The sequence below is a fragment of the Astyanax mexicanus genome, chromosome 12 (assembly GCF_023375975.1).
Source record: "Astyanax mexicanus isolate ESR-SI-001 chromosome 12, AstMex3_surface, whole genome shotgun sequence".
Taxonomy (NCBI): Eukaryota; Metazoa; Chordata; class Actinopteri; order Characiformes; family Acestrorhamphidae; genus Astyanax; species Astyanax mexicanus.
The window spans coordinates 27,326,150-27,348,674 of NC_064419.1; the positions used below are offsets into that span (position 1 = coordinate 27,326,150).

Below are 22,525 nucleotides of genomic sequence, written 5' to 3' on the forward strand. Positions count from 1 at the left end.
AGAGTTCATATTCATAACGTTTTAAGAGATCAGAAATCAATATTTGGTGGAATAACCCTGTTTTTTTAATCACAGTTTTCATGCATCTTGGCATGTTCTCCTCCACCAGTCTTACACACTGCTTTTGGATAATGTTATGCCTTTAGTCCTGGTGCAAAAATTCAAGCAGTTCAGCTTGGTTTGATGGCTTGTAATGCATTTTGTCAAGCATAAACCATAAGAAAAGAAAGAAACACACACACACAAACACACGGTGAGGTGGGAGTCAAAGGGGGAGGGAGTGAAAGTGTTTTGATAGGGCAGAGAGAGAGAGAGAGAGAGAGAGAGAGAGGGGGAGAGGAGTAGAGATCCTTTGGGCTTCCTTCACTCCAGAGCAACGACACAAACAGCAGCAGCCTGTCTTCTGTTTCTCTCTCTCTCTCTCTCTCTCTCTCTCTCTCTCTCTCTCTCTCTCTGTTTTCTCGTCTGTTGAATTCGACCACTGCACACACTGAGGTAAGCTCGCCATCACTGTAAAATTCTGTTCTGAGTGTGTTAATGTGTAATTGTGTGAACTGTGTGTGTGTGTGTGTGTGAACTGTGTGTGTGTGTGTGTGTGTGTGTGTGAACTGTGTGTGTGTGTGCACACTTTCTCAGACCTACCGAACCCCTGCAGAACACACTGTTTTGTTCTGTTAGTGTGTTATGTAATATTTTCTATACACTGCATCATGTGGAGGCTGCTGGCCATACACACTCTAGTGCCCCTGTTGTTGATGTGTGTGAGCGTGTGTTGGTGTGTGAGGGTGTAGTGTTGGCTCTTTTACCTTGGTTTGGCTTGTTTTGAGTTGGCAGTGTGAGTGACGGCTCAGGGATGAGTTGTGGCTGTGGTGGCTGCAGGGCTGCTGAGTCTGCACCCGTATCAGTGTGATTCCTGTGTTTGTGAGTGTGTGTAAGTGTGTGTGAGTGTGTGTGAGGTGTATAGGAGGTGTGTTGCTGTGCAGCAGTGTGTGTGGGGAAGCTGCTGATTCGAGTGGTTGTGTTTGGTAGTGTAGAATAAAAGAACATCACTAACTGACTGTTACTCTGATACTCTGCACTGCAGCTCCAGTTTAGATCCACTCAGAAACCTGATCCCTCACCAATCCAATAATACATCTCACCTCGTCTCTCTCTCTCTCTCTCTAGCTCTCTGGTTCTGTCAGTCTATTCATTCTCTCCCTCTGTTTTTCTCTTTCTTCTGATTCTGTAAGCCTGTCTATCTGTTCTCTGGTTCTGAGAGGCCCGCACACTTCCAGGTTCCGTTAATCTCTCTCTCTTTCTGGTTCTGTAAGTGATTTTCTGTCATCTCTCTGGGTTTCTCTCTCTTTCTCTGGTTCTGTCTCACTCCCACTCTCTGGTTCTATGAGTCTCTCTCTCTCTCTCTCTCTGGTTCTGTCTCACTCAGTCTTTCTGGTTAAGGTTCTAGGAGTCTTTTCAGGTTCGGTTCATCTCTCTCTGTCTCTCTCTGACTCTCTCTTTCAGGTTCTGTTCATCTCTCTTCTCTTTTTCTGGTTTTGTAAGTGTTCCTTTCTCTCCATCATCTCTCTGATTCAGTGAGTCTCTTTCTTTTCTGAGTCTGTTCATCTCGCTCTCTCTTCTCTCTTTCTGGTTTTGTAAGTGTCCCTTTCTCTCCATCATCTCTCAGGTTCAGGGAGTCTCTCTCTCTCTCTTTGTCTGTGTCTTTACGGTTTTGTTGGACTCTCTTTTTCTGGTTCTAAGAGTCTATCTCTCTTTTCTGGTTCTGTTCATCTCTCTATTTCTCTCTCCCTCTCTCTCTCTTCTCTCTTTCTGTTTTGTAAGTGTTCCTTTCTCTCCATCATCTCTCTGATTCAGTGAGTCTCTCTCTCTGTCTTTCTGGTCTTGTTGGACTCTCTTTTTCTGGTTCTAAAAGTCTATCTCTCTTTTCTGGTTCTGTTTATTGTGACGCCAGGTAGAGAGGAGTGACGCGAGCCGAGTTAAAAATACAGACAGGTTTATTAGCAGGAAGGCTAACAGGTTCTGCTAACAGAATAACCAAGTAAACAATGATCTCACCGATAACCAGAGACGTAGTCAAAAATACAGTCCGAGTTCGAAACCGAGAAACAGTCCAACCATACAACAAATCCAATAAGGGCAAAACAAAAGACATAAACCGATAATCCGAAAACAGGGTCGTAACGAGAAGGCAAAAACAGTAATCAGGAAAACGCTTAGTATGCAACATAAGTCGGCAATACCTCGCGGTGTTTGTTTACAAATGGATGCCTTAAATACAGGATCTAGATAAGAATGAACCGGAAGTAATTTAGTACACAGGTGAATCAGAGCGTCGGAGCATAACGTGATTGGGTGAAGGTGAAGGGTTATTATTGATGTCATAATCAGGGGAATTCTGGGAAATAGAGTCCGGTAGTGTGGAAGGAGAACCAGGCTGCGTAACATTTATCTCTCTATTTCTCTCTCCCTCTCCCTCCTCTCTTTCTGTTTTGTAAGTGTCCCTTTCTCTCCATCATTTCTCTGGTTCTGTGTGTGTCTCATTTCAGGTTCTGTTGACTCTCTCTCTGTCTCTCTCTCTCTCTCTTCCCAGTTCTGTTACTCTTTGTTTTGTGTTCTGTTGGTCTCTTTCTCTCTCTCTCTCTCACTTTCGCTCGCTCTCTCTCCCTCTTATACGGCAATACTTACAAAAATGACTACACATACTTAATTTAAATGATTGTATTTTTACAATGAAATACTTTGCTGTAAATTAAAAAGAAAAGGAAGAAACTTAGATTAGTATGAATAGTAATATGAATATTAAACGGCAAGATATGATGGGATGTTATCAATTGTCTCTCAGGCACTGACACACTGATACAGAGTGTGCAGGGACGGGTGCAGTGTGCCCATCTCCCAGAATGATCTGTCATTTTTCCAATTCAGTAACTGAATCATAGAGAGTGTGTGTGAGAGAGAGAGAAAGAGAGGGATTCTATTTCCTTCTGGTTCTGTGAGTCTCTCTCTCTCTCTCTGATTCCGTTCAGGCCAATCTGAATGAATTAGTCACAGGGATTAATCTCACTCTCTCACTCTAAGGCCATTCTGAAAAGTCAACGAGTCCTTCATCTTTTTTTCCCTCTCTTCTGTTCAGAAGTGCTAAATCAGTTTTGTGCTGCTGTTGCTGTGCTTTTCCTGCACAGACAAATGGAAATATTGTGTTTGAGAGTGAGAAAGTTGAAGACCATTATATTACAGTTTGTTCTGACCTCGCAGCGTGATTGGCTGAGACACTCCATGAGTTCCAATATCTCCTGTTAACGGCACTCTGAACGAATAACACTCACCTGTAACAACAAAGATATTCACACACATACTGCTTCCAAGCAAAAAAGAGAACATAAAAAAAAAATGGGGCATGCAAACATGTATATGTTGTGAGGTGTTATCTTGTATGAGACTGACCAGCACATGGCAAGGCAATGTGAGACAATATGAGAGTTCGAGAGAGGCCTGAAATTGGACGTCAGATGGATTGGATATTCTGAAGATGTCTCAATTCATGAAGTCACATTTGAACAGAAAGTGACTCTGGCAGAAATGCAGGAGCCCTCACACACATATCTTGCAGGTAATACATTCTTTAGCTTCCATGGAACATGGCAAAAGCCACGGGACACGGTACTAGTTTCTGTCCCATGACATTTGGCATGTGAGACTATTTTGTATATTTGACACAATTTTTTTTCCAATCTAAAGAATATATTTAAACAAAGTATATAACATTTTCTGAATTAATGCTGATAATAATGTATTTAAAGTGGACATATTATACTTATTATACCATTTTACACAAGTAAAAATAGGGCTACAGGCTATACAAAACAAACTCTCACATAAAGAAATCTCACCAGCTCTATTCTTTTTCAACGTCAGACCTTAGAATGAGCCATTTAAGGGCTCTGCCACGTTTATGCAAATAAGCTTTTGCTGGCCACACCATGTTTAAACAAAGTGTTTACCACATGTTAGTGTTAGCTTGTTCTAAATGGCAAAACAAAAATAAGCTAGTTTATGATTTACTGCGATAGAAATACCAAACTCATTATTTGAAACTACTTACATCTCATCTTATTCTCATCTGCTGACTTGCCACAGATTGTAGATACAGATCCCTTCATCAGACAAAGTCTGCTGGCTAATCCTGCTGTGTACGGTCTTAACATTCTCAACCCGATTGACTGAAATGGCGTATTTTCAACTGATCTACTGGGTGAGGCTCTGGTGGGGGTTGACAGGTGAGGGGTCATGCCAGGGGGGCTGTGACGTCACAACAAGGGACTCATAGAAGCTAAGATTTATAAAAATTCCTGACACCAAACTCTCAGATGATTCACAAAACGGATGGGTGTTTTTTTTTTTTTTTTCGAGCGCTCTTAGAGTGAGGGGCAGTAGAGACCCAAATGGAAATACAAAAGTGAGTTTTGCATAATATGTCTACTTTAAATTATATTTTTATATATGACAATCAAATATGAAAAGCCCATTATCAGCATGAAAAGTTAAATAAATATTCTTTCTCTCCATCATTTCTTTGGTTCTGAGAGTCTCTCATTTCAGGTTCTGTTGACTCTCTCTCTCTCTCTCTCTCTCTCTTTCTCTTTCTGTCTCTCTCTCTCTTTCCAGTTCTGTTTCTCTTTGTTTTGTGTTCTGTTGACTCTCTCTCTCTTTCTGTCTCTCTCTCTTTCCAGTTCTGTTTCTCTTTGTTTTGTGTTCTGTTGACTCTCTCTCTCTCTCTCTCTCATTCTCTCTCACTCACTCTCTTACTCTCTCTCTCTCTCCCTCTTATACAGATATACTAACAAAAATGGCTACATATAATTTATTTAAATGCTTGTATTTTAACACTGAAATACTTTGCTGTAAATAAACAGGAAGAAACTAAGATTAGTATGAATAGTAATATGAATATTAAACAGCGAGATATGATGGGATGTTATCGATTGTCTCTCAGGCACTGACACACTGATACAGAGTGTGTCACATGTTTTTCCGTAAATGTGACTGCTGTTATCCTAAGGTTGAAAGTTTAGTTTTTTTGCATCTGTGACTCCGCCTGAACTGATTTTTTTTTTTTTTATAAAATGTTATCAACAGTCTAACTTGCACTTTTTAAAAATGTGCTGAGAAAGACCTGCTGATATTGAGAATATTCTCATAATATCACCACTTTTTAAAGCAACATTATGCAACAATTGCATCACAATTATGTAAATGATCCACATGAATGCTGCTACTACAGGGGTTCCTAACCTGGGGATTACGACCCCCTTTAGTGTTGCAACCTGTCCTGAAAAACACAGAATGTCCTTTATTTGGCTTTTAAATATTGCGTCCCGTATTGGACCAATATGTGAAGCGATTTGTTCTCTATTTCCATAAATATCCATATATAAAATGTAAATATATATATACATATATTTGTAACTATCTGTTTATTTGGTGGGCATCCCTTATTTTTCATTTCTGAAAGGTGGCAACCCTAACCCCCACCCTCAGTCCACAAGCTTCTTTTACTTCAGAAGCTGCTTCTGTATCTATCTCATCTTGTCAACAAAAGCATGTGTACATGTGTCCACAAGAGGGGCAGGTTTTGCAGTTGTGGCACTGCTTTAAGTAGAAGAGCACACTCTTGGTGAATAATGAGTACAATAGTAAATGTAGGCCATAAGCGGAGCCCTTAAACCCCAAAGCACTTCATCATGCTGAAGTGTGTCAGAGATTAAAACTACAGCTACACTACAGCTGCACAGATCAGATCAACTGATCAGCAGAGGAACGCTACGCGAAAACGCCCTTGAGGAATTGCTTGGCTGCACTTGGGTGTGTATTGTGTATTTGTTTGTGTGTAAGTGTGATTCACAAACAGCATGGGACTTTAGATAACCTATATATGACAGTCTGGGACACGTGGTGCGAGTGTGAATATTCATTAACTGTCAGAAATAGACTCAAATAGTGCACAGATCTTTAAAGCAGCAGTGTGGATTTTTTTTTCCTCAGTGCAGATGTGGTTAATCTGATAAAAGTTCTTGCTTCTGCTGTTTTTGACATTTTATGGGGCACTGTTGTTAAGAAACACACAAAAAAATCTCAGAGAAAGGCAAGGCAGTTGTCATCTTGAAGGTTTGTTTAGGATCGATATAATGTAAAATAACTGCTACGCCACAGTTACAGTTCAGCTCCCCAGTGTCGGAGGCACTCATACAGCAGCAGTCCATGATGCTACCACCACCATGCTTGAATGTAAGCAAGGCACAATTGCCTTGCACAGTGCCACACATGCTGGATACCAGCAGCATGTTACAAACCAGTTTTAAAAAAAAATCTATGGACAGCTTACTGCAAGATATGCATTTTGGCTGTGTTATCTTCTTTGGCTAACAAAATAGAAGGCTGGCTAACTAAATTTAGATTCAGACTTAGATTCATGACTGGGTCCATTATGTTTCAGTGCTAGAACAGGGTACGTTTAGAGCAGGGGTGTCCAAACTTTTTTTGTTGGGGGCCAGAAGGAGAAATATATTTGAAGTCACGGGCCACACTCTGTTATAAAACAAATAATGAAATATACCACTTTAAATAATACTTTTTTCCTGATTATTTAATTTACACACCATTTTACTTGTGTTACTATCTTTATCTTTGACAGTGTTGTGTGAACTAAGATTTTTAATTTCATGATGTCTCTTAATATCAAACTCCTTAATTACGGCAAATTTTAGACTCTTGAAATGCGCACTCTCTCCGCTTTTAGACTCTTTGGCCCGTTTTTCTGCGCTAGAAATGTGCACTCTCTTCGCTTTTAGACTCTTTTGCCCCGTTTTTCTGCGCTAGAAATGCGTACCCTCTCTGCTTTTAGACTCTTTGGCACCTTTTTCTGCGCTAGAAATGTGTACCCTCTCTGCTTTTAGACTCTTTTGCCCCGTTTTTCTGCGCTAGAAATGCGCACTCTCGGCTTTTAGACTGTTTTGCTCCATTTTTCGGCGCTAGAAATGCGCACCCTCTCCGCTTTTAGAGTCTTTGGCCCGTTTCCGACACCTAGCGTTCAAACTTTGAATCAAACATTATAAAAACCTGCTTAACAGCGGGCCAACTTTAATTCTATTTCTAAAATACCTCGCGGGCCGCTCCTAAAGAGGAAACGGGCCGTGTGTATGTGGTTTACTCCTCTGAGATCTTCTTGCCCTACATTAACTGTGATTGAGAGGGAGAGCAGCTGGGTATGATACATTTGTATCACAGTTAAGCAGCATTGCTTTAGCAGCATTGATGGAGTATTAATGGAGTATTGATGAAGTATTGATTGAGTATTGATGGGGCATTGATGGGGAATTGTCTCAAAGCACTGATACAGTATTCCCCAGAGAGCAGTGAAGGACATTTCCCACCTCATAGACTCTAATGTGGTTTGAACGAATGTCCATCAGAGTTGTCACACACACCCTCTCCCTCTCACACACACAAAACCAGGCGTGCGTGACAGACCCAGGGTAAAATAGGTTGTCTGTCATCCCCTTGGCATGCTTATTAAATGGACTCAAAACTCTAAACTCAACGCTCTCGCGCACCATCTCTTTAACTAATTCCTTTTTTAGTTTTCTGTGTACTTGAGAACGACATGCTGTGTTAGCACACGGCTCATCACTAACTAGGACGCCTAATTAAAAAAGGCTATTTGTTGCGATTTTCAGGTCGTTAAAAGGGAAGCTCATTGTGCATTGTTTTACATAACAAGAAGCCCGCTGAGCCATGGAAAGTGCAGCAGTGTAGAAAAGATTTGAGCCAAAGGAAGGCCCGCTGACCCTGAGCGGCTCGGTAAATGAGGGAGATACTGAATGCATTTGAAACTGTAATCACAGAGCTAAACATGGTAGAAAAAAGAGAGAAACAAATACCGTATTTTTCGGACTATAAGGCGCACCGTATTATAAGACGCACTATCAAAGAACGCCTATTTTCTGCTATTTTTCCATACATAGGGCGCATCGCATTATAAGGCGCGTTAAGTGACACTAGAAAGGGTGCCTATATCAAAGTGAACAGGGGTGGCGCCATGTTTCCCTTCCCCCACCGGGGGTGGTCGCTTGCCGGTGGAGCGTCTCCGTATACAAATCTAGCTATTTCAAAGTCAAACGAGTGCTGGATATTAATCTACACAGATTCCTCTCCTGAAAACTGTTTATTTGGGTGAGTAACGTGCTTCAGTTTATTTACAGTAAGCTTAGATTTCCAGATGTCCACTAAGGCTTGCTGCACCAGCGTTAGCATAGCTATCCGCTAGCACGCTAGCTAGTCACCTAAACTAGTAAAGTTAACCCAAACTTAAACGACAGCGTTACACTGAGTAATCCTGCGTGTTTTGGTAAGACAGTGAGATATTAGCTAGCGATTCGTCCCCCGTAGCTTGTTTTAACACGGTAAACAAGCAGATTACAGGCTGATAAAACTCACCTCTGAGAGAGTTAGCGCTTAGCATTTAGCTAATGCTAGCCAGGCAAAGCAGCACAGACTTACAGGCCGATAACTCACCTCTGAACGGTGAACGCTTAGCGATTAGCATCTAACGCTAATAATACTGCTCCAGCAGTATTAAAAGTGCTAAATTTAGAAAATACTGATCTCTGAACAGTGAAAAGGCTAGCTAGCTAAGCGGTTAGCATCTAGCTAATGCTATTGCTGCTCCAGCCTCGGAGCGGCACGGCTCTGCACGGAGTGTGTGTTTACTGCTCCTTACACCTGACGGGTAAAATTTAGATAATACTGATCTCTGAACAGTGAATAAGCTAGCTAATGCTATTTGCTGCTCCAGCCTCGTAGCTGCACGGCTCTGGACTCTGTATAGCACTGAAACTCTGTATAACGCTGCACGGAGTGTGTGTTTACTGCTCCTTACAACCTGACGAGTAAAATTTAGATAATACTGATCTCAGTGAATAAGCTAGCTAGCTTAGCGGTTAGCATCTAGCTAATGCTATTTGCTGCTCCAGCCTCGGAGCTGCACGGCTCTGGACTCTGTATAGCACTGAAACTCTGTATAACGCTGCACGGAGTGTGTGTTTACTGCTCCTTACAACCTGACGAGTAAAATTTAGATAATACTGATCTCAGTGAATAAGCTAGCTAGCTTAGCGGTTAGCATCTAGCTAATGCTATTGCTGCTCAGCCTCGGAGCTGCACGGCTCTGGACTCTGTATAGCACTGAAACTCTCTATAACGCTGCACGGAGTGTGTGTTTACTGCTCCTTACAACCTGACGAGTAAAATCCATACAAAAGGCGCACCGTATTATAAGACGCACTGTCAATTTTTGTGAAAATTAAACGTTTTTAAGTGCGCCTTATAGTCCGAAAAATACGGTACATCAAAAAAGCACAGAGTTTGAGGAACAAAATGCCACCTAGAGTTTAATCCCATGCAGATGCTGACATTAAAATAAAATGTAAGTTTATGCTAATACTACTTAATGATGGGACTGATGCCACATCCAATGTGACTGAAAGAGTCTGATACAACATATCATGCCACATAGAAAATCTGATGCCAAACCAAAATTTTTGATACAAAATTGTACACTGCCTAAAGTGCCCAATGCCACATTTAATACCACCAAAAACAGGACAATACAGCACCAAATGCAAAAAAAAAGGATATGAATAGTAATAAAAAAAATAGGCCACTTAAAAATTACGAGTTTCTTTGATTTTACCAAATTGAAAACCTCTGGAATATAATCAAGAGGAAGATGGATGATCACAAGCCATCAAACCAAGCTGAACTGCTTGACTTTTTGCACCAGGAGTGGAGTAAAGTCATCCAAAAGCAGTGTGTAAGACTGGTGGAGAAGAACAAGCCAAGATGCATGAAAATTGTGATTAAAAACCAGGGTTATTCCACCAAATATTGATTTCTGAACTCTTAAAACTTTGTGAATATAAATCTCTCTTGTTTTCTTTGCATTATTTGAGGTCTGAAAGCTCTACATCTTTTTTGTTATTTCAGCCATTTCTCATTTTCTGCAAATAAATGCTGTAAATGACCATATTTTTGTTTGGAATTTGGGAGAAATGTTGTCCGTAGTTTAAATAGAATAAAACAACTATGTTCATTTTACACAAACATATACCTATAAATAGCAAAATCAGAGTAACTGATTCAGAACAATACAGCATCAAATGCCACCTAAGGGTATAATGCAGTGCCTAATGCCATGCATCAGACTAAAATTACATCTAATCCCACATCTAGTGCTGTCTAAATATGTTAATACCACATGTAATGCTATGAAAAGTTTGGTGTGACATGTAATGCCACTTAAAGAGACTGATGCCAAATGTAATGCAACCTATTAATACCTAAAGTGCTTCCCACATCTACTGTACCTAAATCTGTACAATACTGCATCTAACTTCACTTAAAGAGTCTGATTTCACACCTGATGCTACCTAAAGGTTGTAATACCACATCTAATGCTACACAGAGTCTGATATGACATATAATGCCATATAACGAAAAATATGCAACATCTAATGCCACCTAAACAGTGTAATACAACAATAAATGCTAAATGTTATGCAGACTAATAGTAAACCATTTTGAGTAGCATTTTAAAGCTATAAACAGTCTCTTAGAGCATCTATTGCCACCTTAAATGTTATGCCTAATGTCATGCTTCACACAAATAGTACATTTAATGCTAAAGAGCATTGAAGAGTCTGATGGTACATTTAATGCTACACAGAGTCTGGTGTGACTTGTAATGCCACCTAAAAGTCTGATGCCACCTAATGCAAAACACACAAATAATAGGTTTAATGAAACCTAAAGAAACTGATGCCACACAAAATGCAACCAATAAGTCTGATGCCACATACAGTACCTTATGTAACCTAAAGAGTCTGATGTGACACCTAATTCTACCAACAGTCTAAGGAAATATCTCAGGCCACCAAAGAGTCTGATATGCCATACAACGCAACCTAAAAAGCTTAATGCAAAATCCCATTCTAATAGGGGTGTGACGAGATCTTGCGAGATTACAACAGACGATATTTCTCGTCAGGCTTAAACCTGTCTCACGGGGCAAAAAAACAAACATTAAGTGTGGACTTTTTAAGAGGGATCTGGCAACCCAGTAGCGATAGCGATAGAGTATGGTGGAGAGCAGCTCTCAGCAGAAGAGGAAAATTCGGGCATTTGCATAGAAGATGCTTCTGCTACTTTTTAGTTGTATGTCTGGCTGCATTTTGGCTCCAGTGGAAACAATAAACGGTAACAGAGTGACCAACAAGACACAAACCATATATAAATACTGTAAGTAAATCCTACACATGACTGTTTCATAGGCAGTTGTACTAATCCCTTAGCTCTGTCTCTGCTTGCACTTCAAGCATAGTCTTAATATGACTGGTTATAGTCATGCATAGTTAAATTACAAGAGATTTAGGAGAAAAAAATACAGAAACCATAGGCTTAATTTGGCTGGTTGTGGTTTGCACTTATTGTTTGCACTATATAAGACCTAGATTTTTTTTTTTATTATTCTTAATTCTATTTCTTATAGAATCAATGTGTGAGAGGAACCAGTCTGTTAAGTTTGCGTTATATGATTTTGTCAAATAAGACTCTAGTTTTCAAGCCATTTTTCATTTTTGACGTTTTCTTTAAAATTTTATTTTTAAATCTCATCTCGTCTTGTTCTCGTGAACCCAATATCGTGTCTCGTCTCGTCTCGTGATATTAGTGTCTCGTCACACCCCTACATTTTAATGCTATTTTCAAATCTAATAGCACCTAAAAAAAAACCTAATGCCAAACTTCACAGTGTAACAGCCTGATTTCACACTGCGACTACTGTATAATGCAATTTGGAATTCCATGCATCACCTCAATGCCACTTAGAGTCGATTGCCATGGCCTAACTCTGATGCCAATTAAAATGTCTAATGTCATGCATCACTCTTATGCCACCTAGAGTCCAATGCTATTTATTACTCTAATGCCACCCAAACGTCTTTTTCCACAGGCTGTAATGTTGTGGTGTATTTTATGACATCCTCTTTGTCCTCAGAGAGATAGTGAGAGAGAAAGAGTGATAGTGAAATAAAGATAGAAATAGAGAGAGAGAGAGAAAGGTACACATAAGTCAAGGTTTTGGCAGTCTCCCTCTATCTGGTGGGTGTGATTAAAGTGTTTTGTGTGAGCACACTACTAGGGTCACTGATCACAGGCCCAGAAGAGATGACAGCTAATTAAACGTGCAAGGTCCAGCTCCCCCGTATCACCACTGCCACAACTGCCACGATCAATCATCTCTGTGGGATGGGAGCAGTGGTCTGGAATATAGGGCGACACAGACAGGCCTCAGGTGTCCAGCCTCTGCAGAATGGAGTCTCACTGCCTGGCAGTTTTCACAGCCCTAAACGGGTCTCACCTGCATCTACGTCAACCATTGGTCAAACTGATTCCCAGCACAGTGGACTGACCACAACCTAAAAATGCCTAAACACAAATGTATTATTTTTATGTTATTAATGTATTTATTAGTAGTATGCACTGGCGTAAAAAAATATTCATACATTACGAAAAAGGTCTTTGAAACCTTTGAAAACAGTTGACTGCCGACTACAAGACACTAAAATTGAAGATGGCTTTGAGAAACAACTCTGGTTTTAACTGTTTGCAAGACAATGTATCCTAAATGTCCAACAAACGTCCTTTTTTTATCCAGACAATAATCAAAAGCAGGTGTTCATATACAGATCTGTGCCTATAGAGCTCTGGAAAATATTAAGAGACCACTTCTAATTGTTTTTCAGATTTTACTATTTATAGATATAGATTTGAATAAAATGAACATTGTTGTTTTATTCTATAAACTACTCACAACACTTCTTACCAATTTCAAATGCAAATTTTGTCATTTAGAGCATTTATTTGCAGAAAATTAAACATTGTCAAAATAGCAAAACTCAAGTTCATATTCATTTAGAAACAACAAAAATACAAATAAAGTTTTTTTTTCTCAGGAACAGTTCAGAAATCAGTATTTGATGGATTAACCTTGCTTTTATTTTACAGAGTTCATGCGTCTTGCCATGGTCTCCACCAGTCTTTCACACTGCTTTTGGTTGACCTTATGCCACTCCTGCTGCAGTCCTGATTAGTTAAATTGGCTTGTGACAATCCATCTTCCTCTTGATTACATTCCAAAGGTTTTGATTGGGGTCCAGGTCTGGGAAATCAGTTAGCAAATACTGATTTTATTAACTGTTTCTGACTTAAAAAACATTAGTGTTGGAATTGTTTCTAAAAGAATATGAACTTGTTGTCCTTGCATTATTTGAGGTCTAAGAACACTGCATCTTTTTCGTTATTTTGACTGTTTCTCATTTTCTGCAAATAAATGCTCTAAATGATAATATATTTATTTGGAATTTGGAAGAAATGTTGTCGGTAGTTTATAGAATAAAACAACAATGTTAATTTTTCTTGAATATATACCTATAAATAGCGTTTTTCCTGAGCTGTATGTCCTAAGCTTAAAGATTGGAGGAACTGCAGTTTTGATGTGGAGAGATAAAGAGAGGCATCATTGCTGCTTGAATGAAATTGCCTGCATAAAAAAACAGTGTAATTTAATTATACTGCTCAAAATTGGAATTGGGACTTTATATATTGCAAGAGCGCATAGAGACTAATAACTTTAATTTATTTCCCTGCATCTCTTTCTTCTGTTCTCTCTCTGATGAGACAGAACTAGATATACATCTCTGAAAAACAATTAAGAGACCACTTCAGTTTCTAAACGAGTTTCTCTGATTTTGCTTTTTATAGGTATATGTTTGATTTAAATTAACACTGCTGTTTTATTCAATAAACTACAGACAATTTTTTTCCAAAATAAAATATCAATATTTGAAGGATTAACCCTGGTTTTTAATCACAGTTTTCATGCATCTTGGCATGTTCTCCTCCACCAGTCTTACACACTGCTTTTGGATAACTTTATGACACTCCTGGTGCAAAAATTCAAGCAGTTCAGCTTGGATTGATGGTTTGTGATCGTCCATCTTCCTCCATTCCATATTCCAGAGGTTTTTAATTTGGTAAAATTAAAAAGAAATTATAATTTTTAAGTGGTCTCGTATGTTTTTACTGAGTTGTATACGCTCCTGAGCCACAACACCACCAATCCAGTGTCACTGATGTCCTGAGACTGACCCACCATCCAAATAATACCTTTTCTAAGGTGGTCCTGTGGGGTCCTGAGCACTGGAAGGAACAAAGTGTGAAATTATGATAATGAAGTATGTAGATAAACAGAAGGACAGCAGCGTGTAATTATACAACTACAATGTGCTCCTGTAAACTCAGTGGAGCTAAAGGAATGGGCACTGGGTTGTGATGATGAAAAAATGATGTTGTGCAAAAGACAGAAAAAAAGAGAAAAATAAAGATTAATTAAATATAGAGAAAATTAAGATACATATACCATAGATAAAGAGAAAACTTGTAGAATGAGACAGAGAGAGAGAGAGAGAGAGAGAGAGAGAGAGATTGAACAGTATGGTGCTTTATGGTGGCTTGGTGGCTCTCCTGGCTCTAAGGTTAATTGAATTTGGTCTGAGGCCGGTAGATTGCTTTTTCATTGTCTTCTTGTCTTCCTGTAATTTTTCACCTCTTGACACTCCCCCTCTTTCTTTCTTTCTCTCTCTCTCTCTCTCTCTCTCTTTTTCTCAGGCTATGGGTGAAGCGGAGGTCCTCTCCACACCTCACAACATCCAAATCAGTGATGTGACCTGTGACTCGTTCCGGGTTGCGTGGGAGATGACCCCTGAGGACACGGCCCGTGTGACGCATTACTTTATTGATCTGAGTCGGAAAGAGGGAGGAGAGCAGAACCGCTTCAAACACAGGGTAATGCCACTCATCACTCATTCTAATTCCACTCATCACTCTAATGCCACTCTTCACTAATTCTAATGCCACTCATCACTCTAATGCCACTCATCACTCTAATGTCACTCTTCACTCATTCTAATGCCACTCTTCACTCTAATGCCACTCATCATTCTAATGCCATGCTTTAATCTAATGCCACTCTTCACTCATTCTAATGCCACATCTTAATCTAATGCCACACATCACTCTAATGCCACTCATCACTCTAATGCCACTCATCACTCTAATGCCACTCATCACTCTAATGCCACACATCACTCTAATGCCACTCATCACTCTAATGCCACTCATCACTCTAATGCCACTCATCACTCTAATGCCACTCATCACTCTAATGCCACTCATCACTCTAATGCCACTCATCACTCTGATGCCACACATCACTCTAATGCCACTCATCAATCTAATGCCACACATCACTCTAATGCCACACATCACTCTAATGCCACTCATCACTCTAATGCCACACATCACTCTAATGCCACTCATCACTCTAATGCCACTCATCAATCTAATGCCACACATCACTCTAATGCCACTCATCAATCTAATGCCACACATCACTCTAATGCCACACATCACTCTAATGCCACTCACCACTCTAATGCCACTCATCACTCCAATGCCATGCCTTAATCTAATGCCACTTTTCACTCTAATGCCATGCCTAAATATCATGCCACTCTTCACTAATTCTTCTGCCACTCATCTCTCTAATGCCATGCCTTAGTCTAATGTCACTCTTCATGCATTCTAATGCCACTCATCACTATAATGCCATGCCTTAATCTAATGCCACTCTTCACTAATTCTATTGCCACTCATCACTCTAATACTATGCCTTAATCTAATGCCACTCATCATTCTAATGCCACTCATCACTCTAATGCCATGCCTTAATCTAATGCCACTCTTCACTCATTATAATGCCACTCATCACTACGTCTTCTTAATGCCACCTGTCAGCTTTAAGCAACAGTGCACCAGCTGGAATTCATTACAAGAGACTCTAGTGCTAACCATACATTAATCATTTCATCTTTTTTATATAATTTGTTTATTATAATTAAATTTTGCTATCATTATTTTTACATTATTTCTTTATCTTTGCTTTTTATAAAAAAAAAGCTTTCTTTTTAGCTGTGTTTAATTGTCAGTGCTAATGGTCATATTATTTAGATTTTCTTATTTTATGTATATTTTTATTGATCTGTATTAAAAGACTTTATTTACTTTTTGTTTGTTTCATTTCATTTTATTTTTGGTCTTCAGTCCCTTAGACTGTAAAAGCCCGGCTGCACTGGAAATGAGAATCACCCTCAATGCATTCCCGAGTGAAAATAAAGGTTAATTGATTCATTGATTCATTGATAATGCCAATCCTCACTCTAATGCCATTTTTACCCTGCTGTTGCACATCTTTTTGCATTACATTACATTTCATTGTATATTTTCCCTTCTATAATGTGACCACTTATGTGATACTGGGATACTGTCTTTTTTTAATGAGAGCATTTACATATACAGTACATATGGAATGTTCTAATAAAATGCATTAATAGAAAAAGAGAGAAAGAGAGGTAGTTGAGTGAGGATGCACTTGCAGATAAAAGTATGTGACAGCGCGCTGCAGATGCTGCAGTAATACATGCGGTCAGGCTGTTCTCTCAGTCACTTCTAATCCTGAGACTCGAGAACCTCAGCCTAAAAATCGCTGCGGGCCTGTGACTCATTGGGACATTCATTTCCTCTCCAATAACCAAAACCCACCAAGCGGCTAAAGGCCAGAGCGCTGGGCTGCTCATACGAAGCGCTCGGCTGAAAAACACGCGTGTTCGATTGACTTGCAGTGTTTAATAGTCAGTGAACTGTGCTGCTGTTATATACGGAGAAATAAACTGTGCTGAGGATTCCGGCTCTTCTGAGTGAGATAATGCGTGATGTATTACAGGGGTCTTATCTCTTCAGGACTCCTCTGCCCACGTTTTTGTTTTCTTCAGATTATTGATTTCCTCAATAATAGCTTTTCCACATTATTTACACGCTCCTACACTTCACCAACAATAGTATAGAGCAGCGAGATGGTTAGCTACAGATAGGAGTTGCTGCTAATGGCTTTTTAACCATCGCAGATTCTGCCACGCTCTACGTGTAACTGTTTCAGTAGATGGGGTTGCTATGGTTATGGCTCTCTGCGGATTTAGCAATTGGTTTCGCTTGTCAGAGAGCCAAGACAGCACAACACGACTAATTAGCTTTGATAGCATCCTGATATGAAGGTTGGGAATATTTTGTGCCACAACCTTTTGCAGCCAAGGCAGCAGTGAGTTTAATGAACAACATGCTAATGCAGTGCTCCAATGGCAAATATTTACACTTAACATTGTTGAATTTTTACATTCATGTATTTGCTGATAGCACTAAACACATTAATGGGTCAATGTCAATACAAGACGCCTTCTGTTTTCGCAGCGAAGATTTTTAAATTTCATACAAACACTGTAAAAATATAAATTTTTTAAGATTAATTCTGAAAGGCATGAAAATCACAAAGAAGAAACACAGTTTAAGAACAGAGGCATACATTCTATATACTGGTATTTGGAATATAAACTGTCAGTTTAAACATTCAATTATTAAAATAGGCCCCCAGTTGGGCAAAGAGATAGAGAAAAGAGAAAAAACCCACACTTTCACAATTCGACACTCTCACAAACTCACTCTCACGAATCAACGCTCTCGCAAACTGACAGTCTCACCAACCAACACGCTCACAAACTCACACTCTCACAAACCAACACTTTCACAAACTCACTCTCTCACAAACCAACACTTTCACAAACTGACACTCTCACAAACCAACACTTTCACAAACTCACACTCTCACGAACCAACACTCTCACAAACCAACACTCTCAAAAACTGACACTTTCACAAACTCACACTCTCACGAATCAACACTCTCACAAACCTACACTTTCACAAACTCACACTCTCACAAACCAACACTCTCAAAAATTGACACTTTCACAAACTCACACTCTCACGAATCCACACTTTCACAAACTGACACTCTCAAAAACCAACAGTCTCACCAACCAACACGCTCACAAACTCACACTCTTACAAACCAACACTCTTGCAAACTGACACTCTCACAAACCAACACTTTCACAAGCTCACACTCTCATGAACCAACACTATCACAAACTTACACTCTCATAAACCAACACACTCACAAACTCATACTCTCACAAACCAACATTTCCACAAGCTCACACTCTCATGAACCAACACTCTCATGAACCAACACTATCACAAACTGACACTCTCACAAACCAACACTTTCACAAACTCTCACTCTCACAAACCAATACTCTCAAAAACCAAGAGTCTTACCAACCAACATGCTCACAAACTCACACTCTCACAAAACAACACTCTCGCAAACTGACTCTCACAAACCAACACTTTCACAAACTCACACTCTCACAAACCAACACTCTCACGAACCAACACTTTCACAAACGGTCACTCTCACAAACCAACACTTTCACAAACTCACACTCTCACGAACCAACACTCTCAAAAACCGACAGTCTCACCAATCAACACACTCACAAACTCACACTCTCAAGAACCAACACTTTCACAAACTGACACTCTCAAAAACCAACACTTTCACAAACTCACACTCTCACGAACCAACACTCTCAAACACTTACAGTCTTACCAACCAACACGCTCACAAACTCACACTCTCACAAACCAACACTTTCACAAACCAACACTCTTACAATCTGACACTCTTACAAACCAACATTTTCACAAACTTACACTCTCACGAACCTACACTTTCACAAACTCACACTAATACTCTTACAAACAAACACTCTCAGAAACCCACACTCTCACAAACTCATACTCTCATAAACCAACACTTTTGCAAACTTACACTCTCACGAACTCACACTCTCATGAACCAACACTCTCAGAAACCGACAAGCTTACAGACCAACACTCTTGCAAACTTATACTCTCACAAACCAACACTTTCACACTCGCACTCTCATGAATCGACAGCTTTTCCCACTGGAGATGATTTGAAAAGTAACCCAACCTAATGGTCTCATAAGATCCATATCACCATGAAAGATGAGTTGTACATGGTCACGTTTCTGTATAAAATTCTGTTGTGAAGTTTGCTATATCTAGCCCCCTATCTTGTTCCCCTGTAGGATGTGCCCACCAAGCTGGTGGCCAAGGCGGTTCCTCTGCCCATGGCAGTACGAGGCCACTGGTTCCTGAGCCCTCGGACCGACTACTGCGTGGCCGTGCAGACAGCAATTCGACAACCGGACGGAGACTACCAGGTCTCAGAGTGGAGTCAGGTGGTGGAGTTCTGCACTGGAGGTAAGGAGATGAGGTTCTGTTTGGATCCAGGATAGTATTTAATATTTTATAGTCCTTAAAAGTATATTATCGATTAATTAAAAAGTGCTTTGAATGATTTTTAATGATTCTGTCTTCTTTACTTTTAAGATCTAAAGAAGCTGTTTATGAATCTAGACTGACTGCTAGTATTGAGTAATAGTTGACCGCACTGTGGTTGATATAATGAACGATTTTGTTTTCGTTCTCATAGATTATGCAATGGACCATCTACAGCAGCTTTTCGACAAAGCTCAGGGAGCCGCTGGGAGAATGCTCCAGTTCTCAGTGTTCTACCGCAACCAGCATCCTGAATACTTCCACTTTGTGAGGTTAGTGTTTAACCCAAACACCTCTCTCTGGCTCCAGGTTTCTATCAAGTAATGGAAGCTCATATCTACCAAAAAACATGACATGCAGAAATGAAGAAGCACTGCAAGGGTCTTGTCTGATTGGTGGTGTTTTGTTAGCTCTGCTGATAATGTTGTGATACTCACTGTACACGAGGAGTGAAGTACTTTTAAGAGGGGTATCTGGATAGCTGTGTTTAGAAAATTGTGGATGTGCTTTTTTTATTAATTTCCAAAGCTCAGTTTATTTCTATTGCTACAGACTAGCTGGAGTAGGGTTTTTAAATTTTGTTTTTAATTTTTTTGTAAATTTAATCTTAGAAGTTCTGGCAGTTTAAAAGTTTGTTGTAACTGTTGTACCATTAAATGTACTGAATTTTGTACCATGTCAGTTCATTCACTGGACCTGAAGAGCTTAACATGGTAAAAAATAAAACAAAAAAAAAACACTGACAAATTGTCTGTGTTCAAATTAAATATCTGGCAACCCCTCCTCTCTTTTTCACTCTCTGTTTCTTTCTCTACAGAACAGAATGTGGAGGTGTGATGCCTCTATCTCTAAAAGACAACAGCGGCAGCCACGGCTCCCCCATCAACGGAAAGCTGGGTGGCGTCTTCCTCAGCTGCAATACTGAATTTGACACAGGTCTCCCACCCAAGGATTCCCCCTACGGCCCCCTGCGCTTCCACATCTCTGCCGGACACCTTCTGAACCCCAACACCCACCTCTACTTCGCTGACTTCTACTGCATGTACACCGCCTATCATTATGTAGTGTTGGTGCTGGCGCCTGCGGGTTCTGAGGGGGATCGTTTCTGCAGTGGACGGATGCCACTGCTGGACATAACAGCCAATCCCTTCCTGATTTACGTCCCGGGGCCGGAACCAACGTTTCGCCATGCCAGCGATGTTATACTGGAGGTCTTGTACACAGAGCCTTTAGCCCTGGACCAGGGCACACTGCAGCAGATCAGTGGCCATCACCAGCTCATGAGTCTCTCCACCGCCAATGCCAAGAAAGACCCCAGCTGCAAGGTGTGCAACATCAGTGTGGGGCGCTGAGCTGAGAGGAACGCCTCCAGAAGAGGTGAAATACAGATGGAACTTTGATCGACTGTGGAAAATCTGAATCCTTACTCAGTTCTCGTTCATTTCTTGGAGGAGATGGTTTCAATCAACAAATGAATCTCCCAGGCGAAAGACAAAAGATGAAGCCTGAGGCATTCTCATCCAAAACTAAAGAACCTTATTTTGATCTAGCATGGATATAGCTATGAAACTAAGCCATAAGATGTACATACTGCCAAATATCATATATGTCACCACTGTTACGCAAAAACCTCATATCCTCAACATGTACACTTTAAAGAAGAAGTAGAAGAAGAAGAAAAAAAAAATCCTAAAGTTTAGTGGAGATCATCTGCCAGATTGGCATTATTGTAAAGAGTAAAAGTAGACAAAAAAATGGAGAGAAAAAAGGTTTTTGAATGCTAGTGATAATATAAATATATAAATATACAGCTATGGAAGAAAATTAAGAGTTTCTGAATCAGTTTCTCTGATTTTGCTATTTATAGGTATATGTTTGAGTAAAATGAACATTGTTGTTTTATTCTATAAACTACGGACAACATTTCTCCCAAATACCAAATAAAAATATTGTCATTCAGAGCATTTTTTTGCAGAAAATGAGAAATGGATGAAATAACAAAGTAAATACAAAGATTTAAGATGTTCTCCTCCACCAGTCTTACATACTGCTTTTGGATAAATTTATGTCACTCCTAGTGCAAGAGTTCAAGCAGTTCAGCTTGGTTTAATGGCTTGTGAACATCCATCTTCCTCTTGATTATTTTCCAATGTTTTTTTAATTTGGTAAAATCGAAGAAACTCATCATTTGTAAGTGGTCTCTTATTTTTTTAGTAAAGATCGTGATCGAAATTGTATCCTCTCCTTTCCAAGTGACTTCAGTCATTGCTGAAATGTATATTACTTTTTATTTTGCTCTGTGGGGACCATAGAAATAGATAGGACTTCATGGGCATTGAAACATGAGCGGCCCCCCAATATGAAAATGGCATTCAACGATTAAAAAACATACAATGAAATTTGTTGTTTCCTCACTATTTTTGTTTCTTAACAAGGTTTTTGTTGCTTCACCGAGAAGTATTTAAATGTACCTTAGATTTTTTTAGGGGGGCTTTTTGTTGTTGTTTTTTATATTTGACCTCATTTACTGATTTACTAAAGTTTGAGCACCCTTGCTCAAATATTGGTTTTGATAGGTTAAAAAGTGAATTAACGGTCTATATTAAACAAAGTTAAAAATGTAAACTTTCAATACATTTTAAAGCACAATTTTAAATTATTTTCTACATTTTAAAACACATGAAATATATATTTTTTGCGTGTACTACATTAAAGGTTTTATTTTATTATTAATTTAAAATAATTTTGATTATATTCACACAATATTGGTTTTATATTTTTTATATGCCAAAATTAAGTATGCAAATAAACCTTGACATTAATAGTTACTGTTACAAAGCCAACAAAAAAAGTATCTTAACCAAAAAGTGGAAAACAGCGGAAAAATAGACTATTTTCTGCTGTACTGCTGGGAATAAGATTTAATGAGCCATAAAATGAAACCCTGTATTTTTTTCTTTGGCATAAGATGAATAATAAGAGTTCAGTACTTGGAAGTGACAAACTGTAAACCTCACACATTGTTGTTCCT

The 22,525-nt window shown here is 39.4% G+C and overlaps 1 protein-coding gene across 2 annotated transcripts; it reads left to right on the plus strand.

Moving 5' to 3' along the window:
- The first annotated feature begins 344 nt into the window (after nucleotides 1-344).
- Nucleotides 345-21,893, plus strand: LOC103047313 (phytanoyl-CoA hydroxylase-interacting protein). 2 transcript variants are annotated; one of them, XM_022671116.2, is made up of 5 exons: nucleotides 345-495; nucleotides 14,782-14,958; nucleotides 19,242-19,416; nucleotides 19,649-19,766; nucleotides 20,312-21,893. In XM_022671116.2, exons 2-5 carry the CDS (start codon nucleotides 14,785-14,787, stop codon nucleotides 20,844-20,846), a joined length of 1,002 nt encoding a protein of 333 aa, XP_022526837.1. In that variant the 5' UTR covers nucleotides 345-495; nucleotides 14,782-14,784; the 3' UTR covers nucleotides 20,847-21,893. The 2 variants fall into 2 exon arrangements, with proteins under 2 accessions (XP_022526837.1, XP_049341949.1); XM_049485992.1 differs by lacking the exon at nucleotides 345-495 and adding an exon at nucleotides 16,276-16,349 and having other exon boundaries at nucleotides 14,869-14,958.
- The last annotated feature ends 632 nt before the right edge of the window (nucleotides 21,894-22,525 follow it).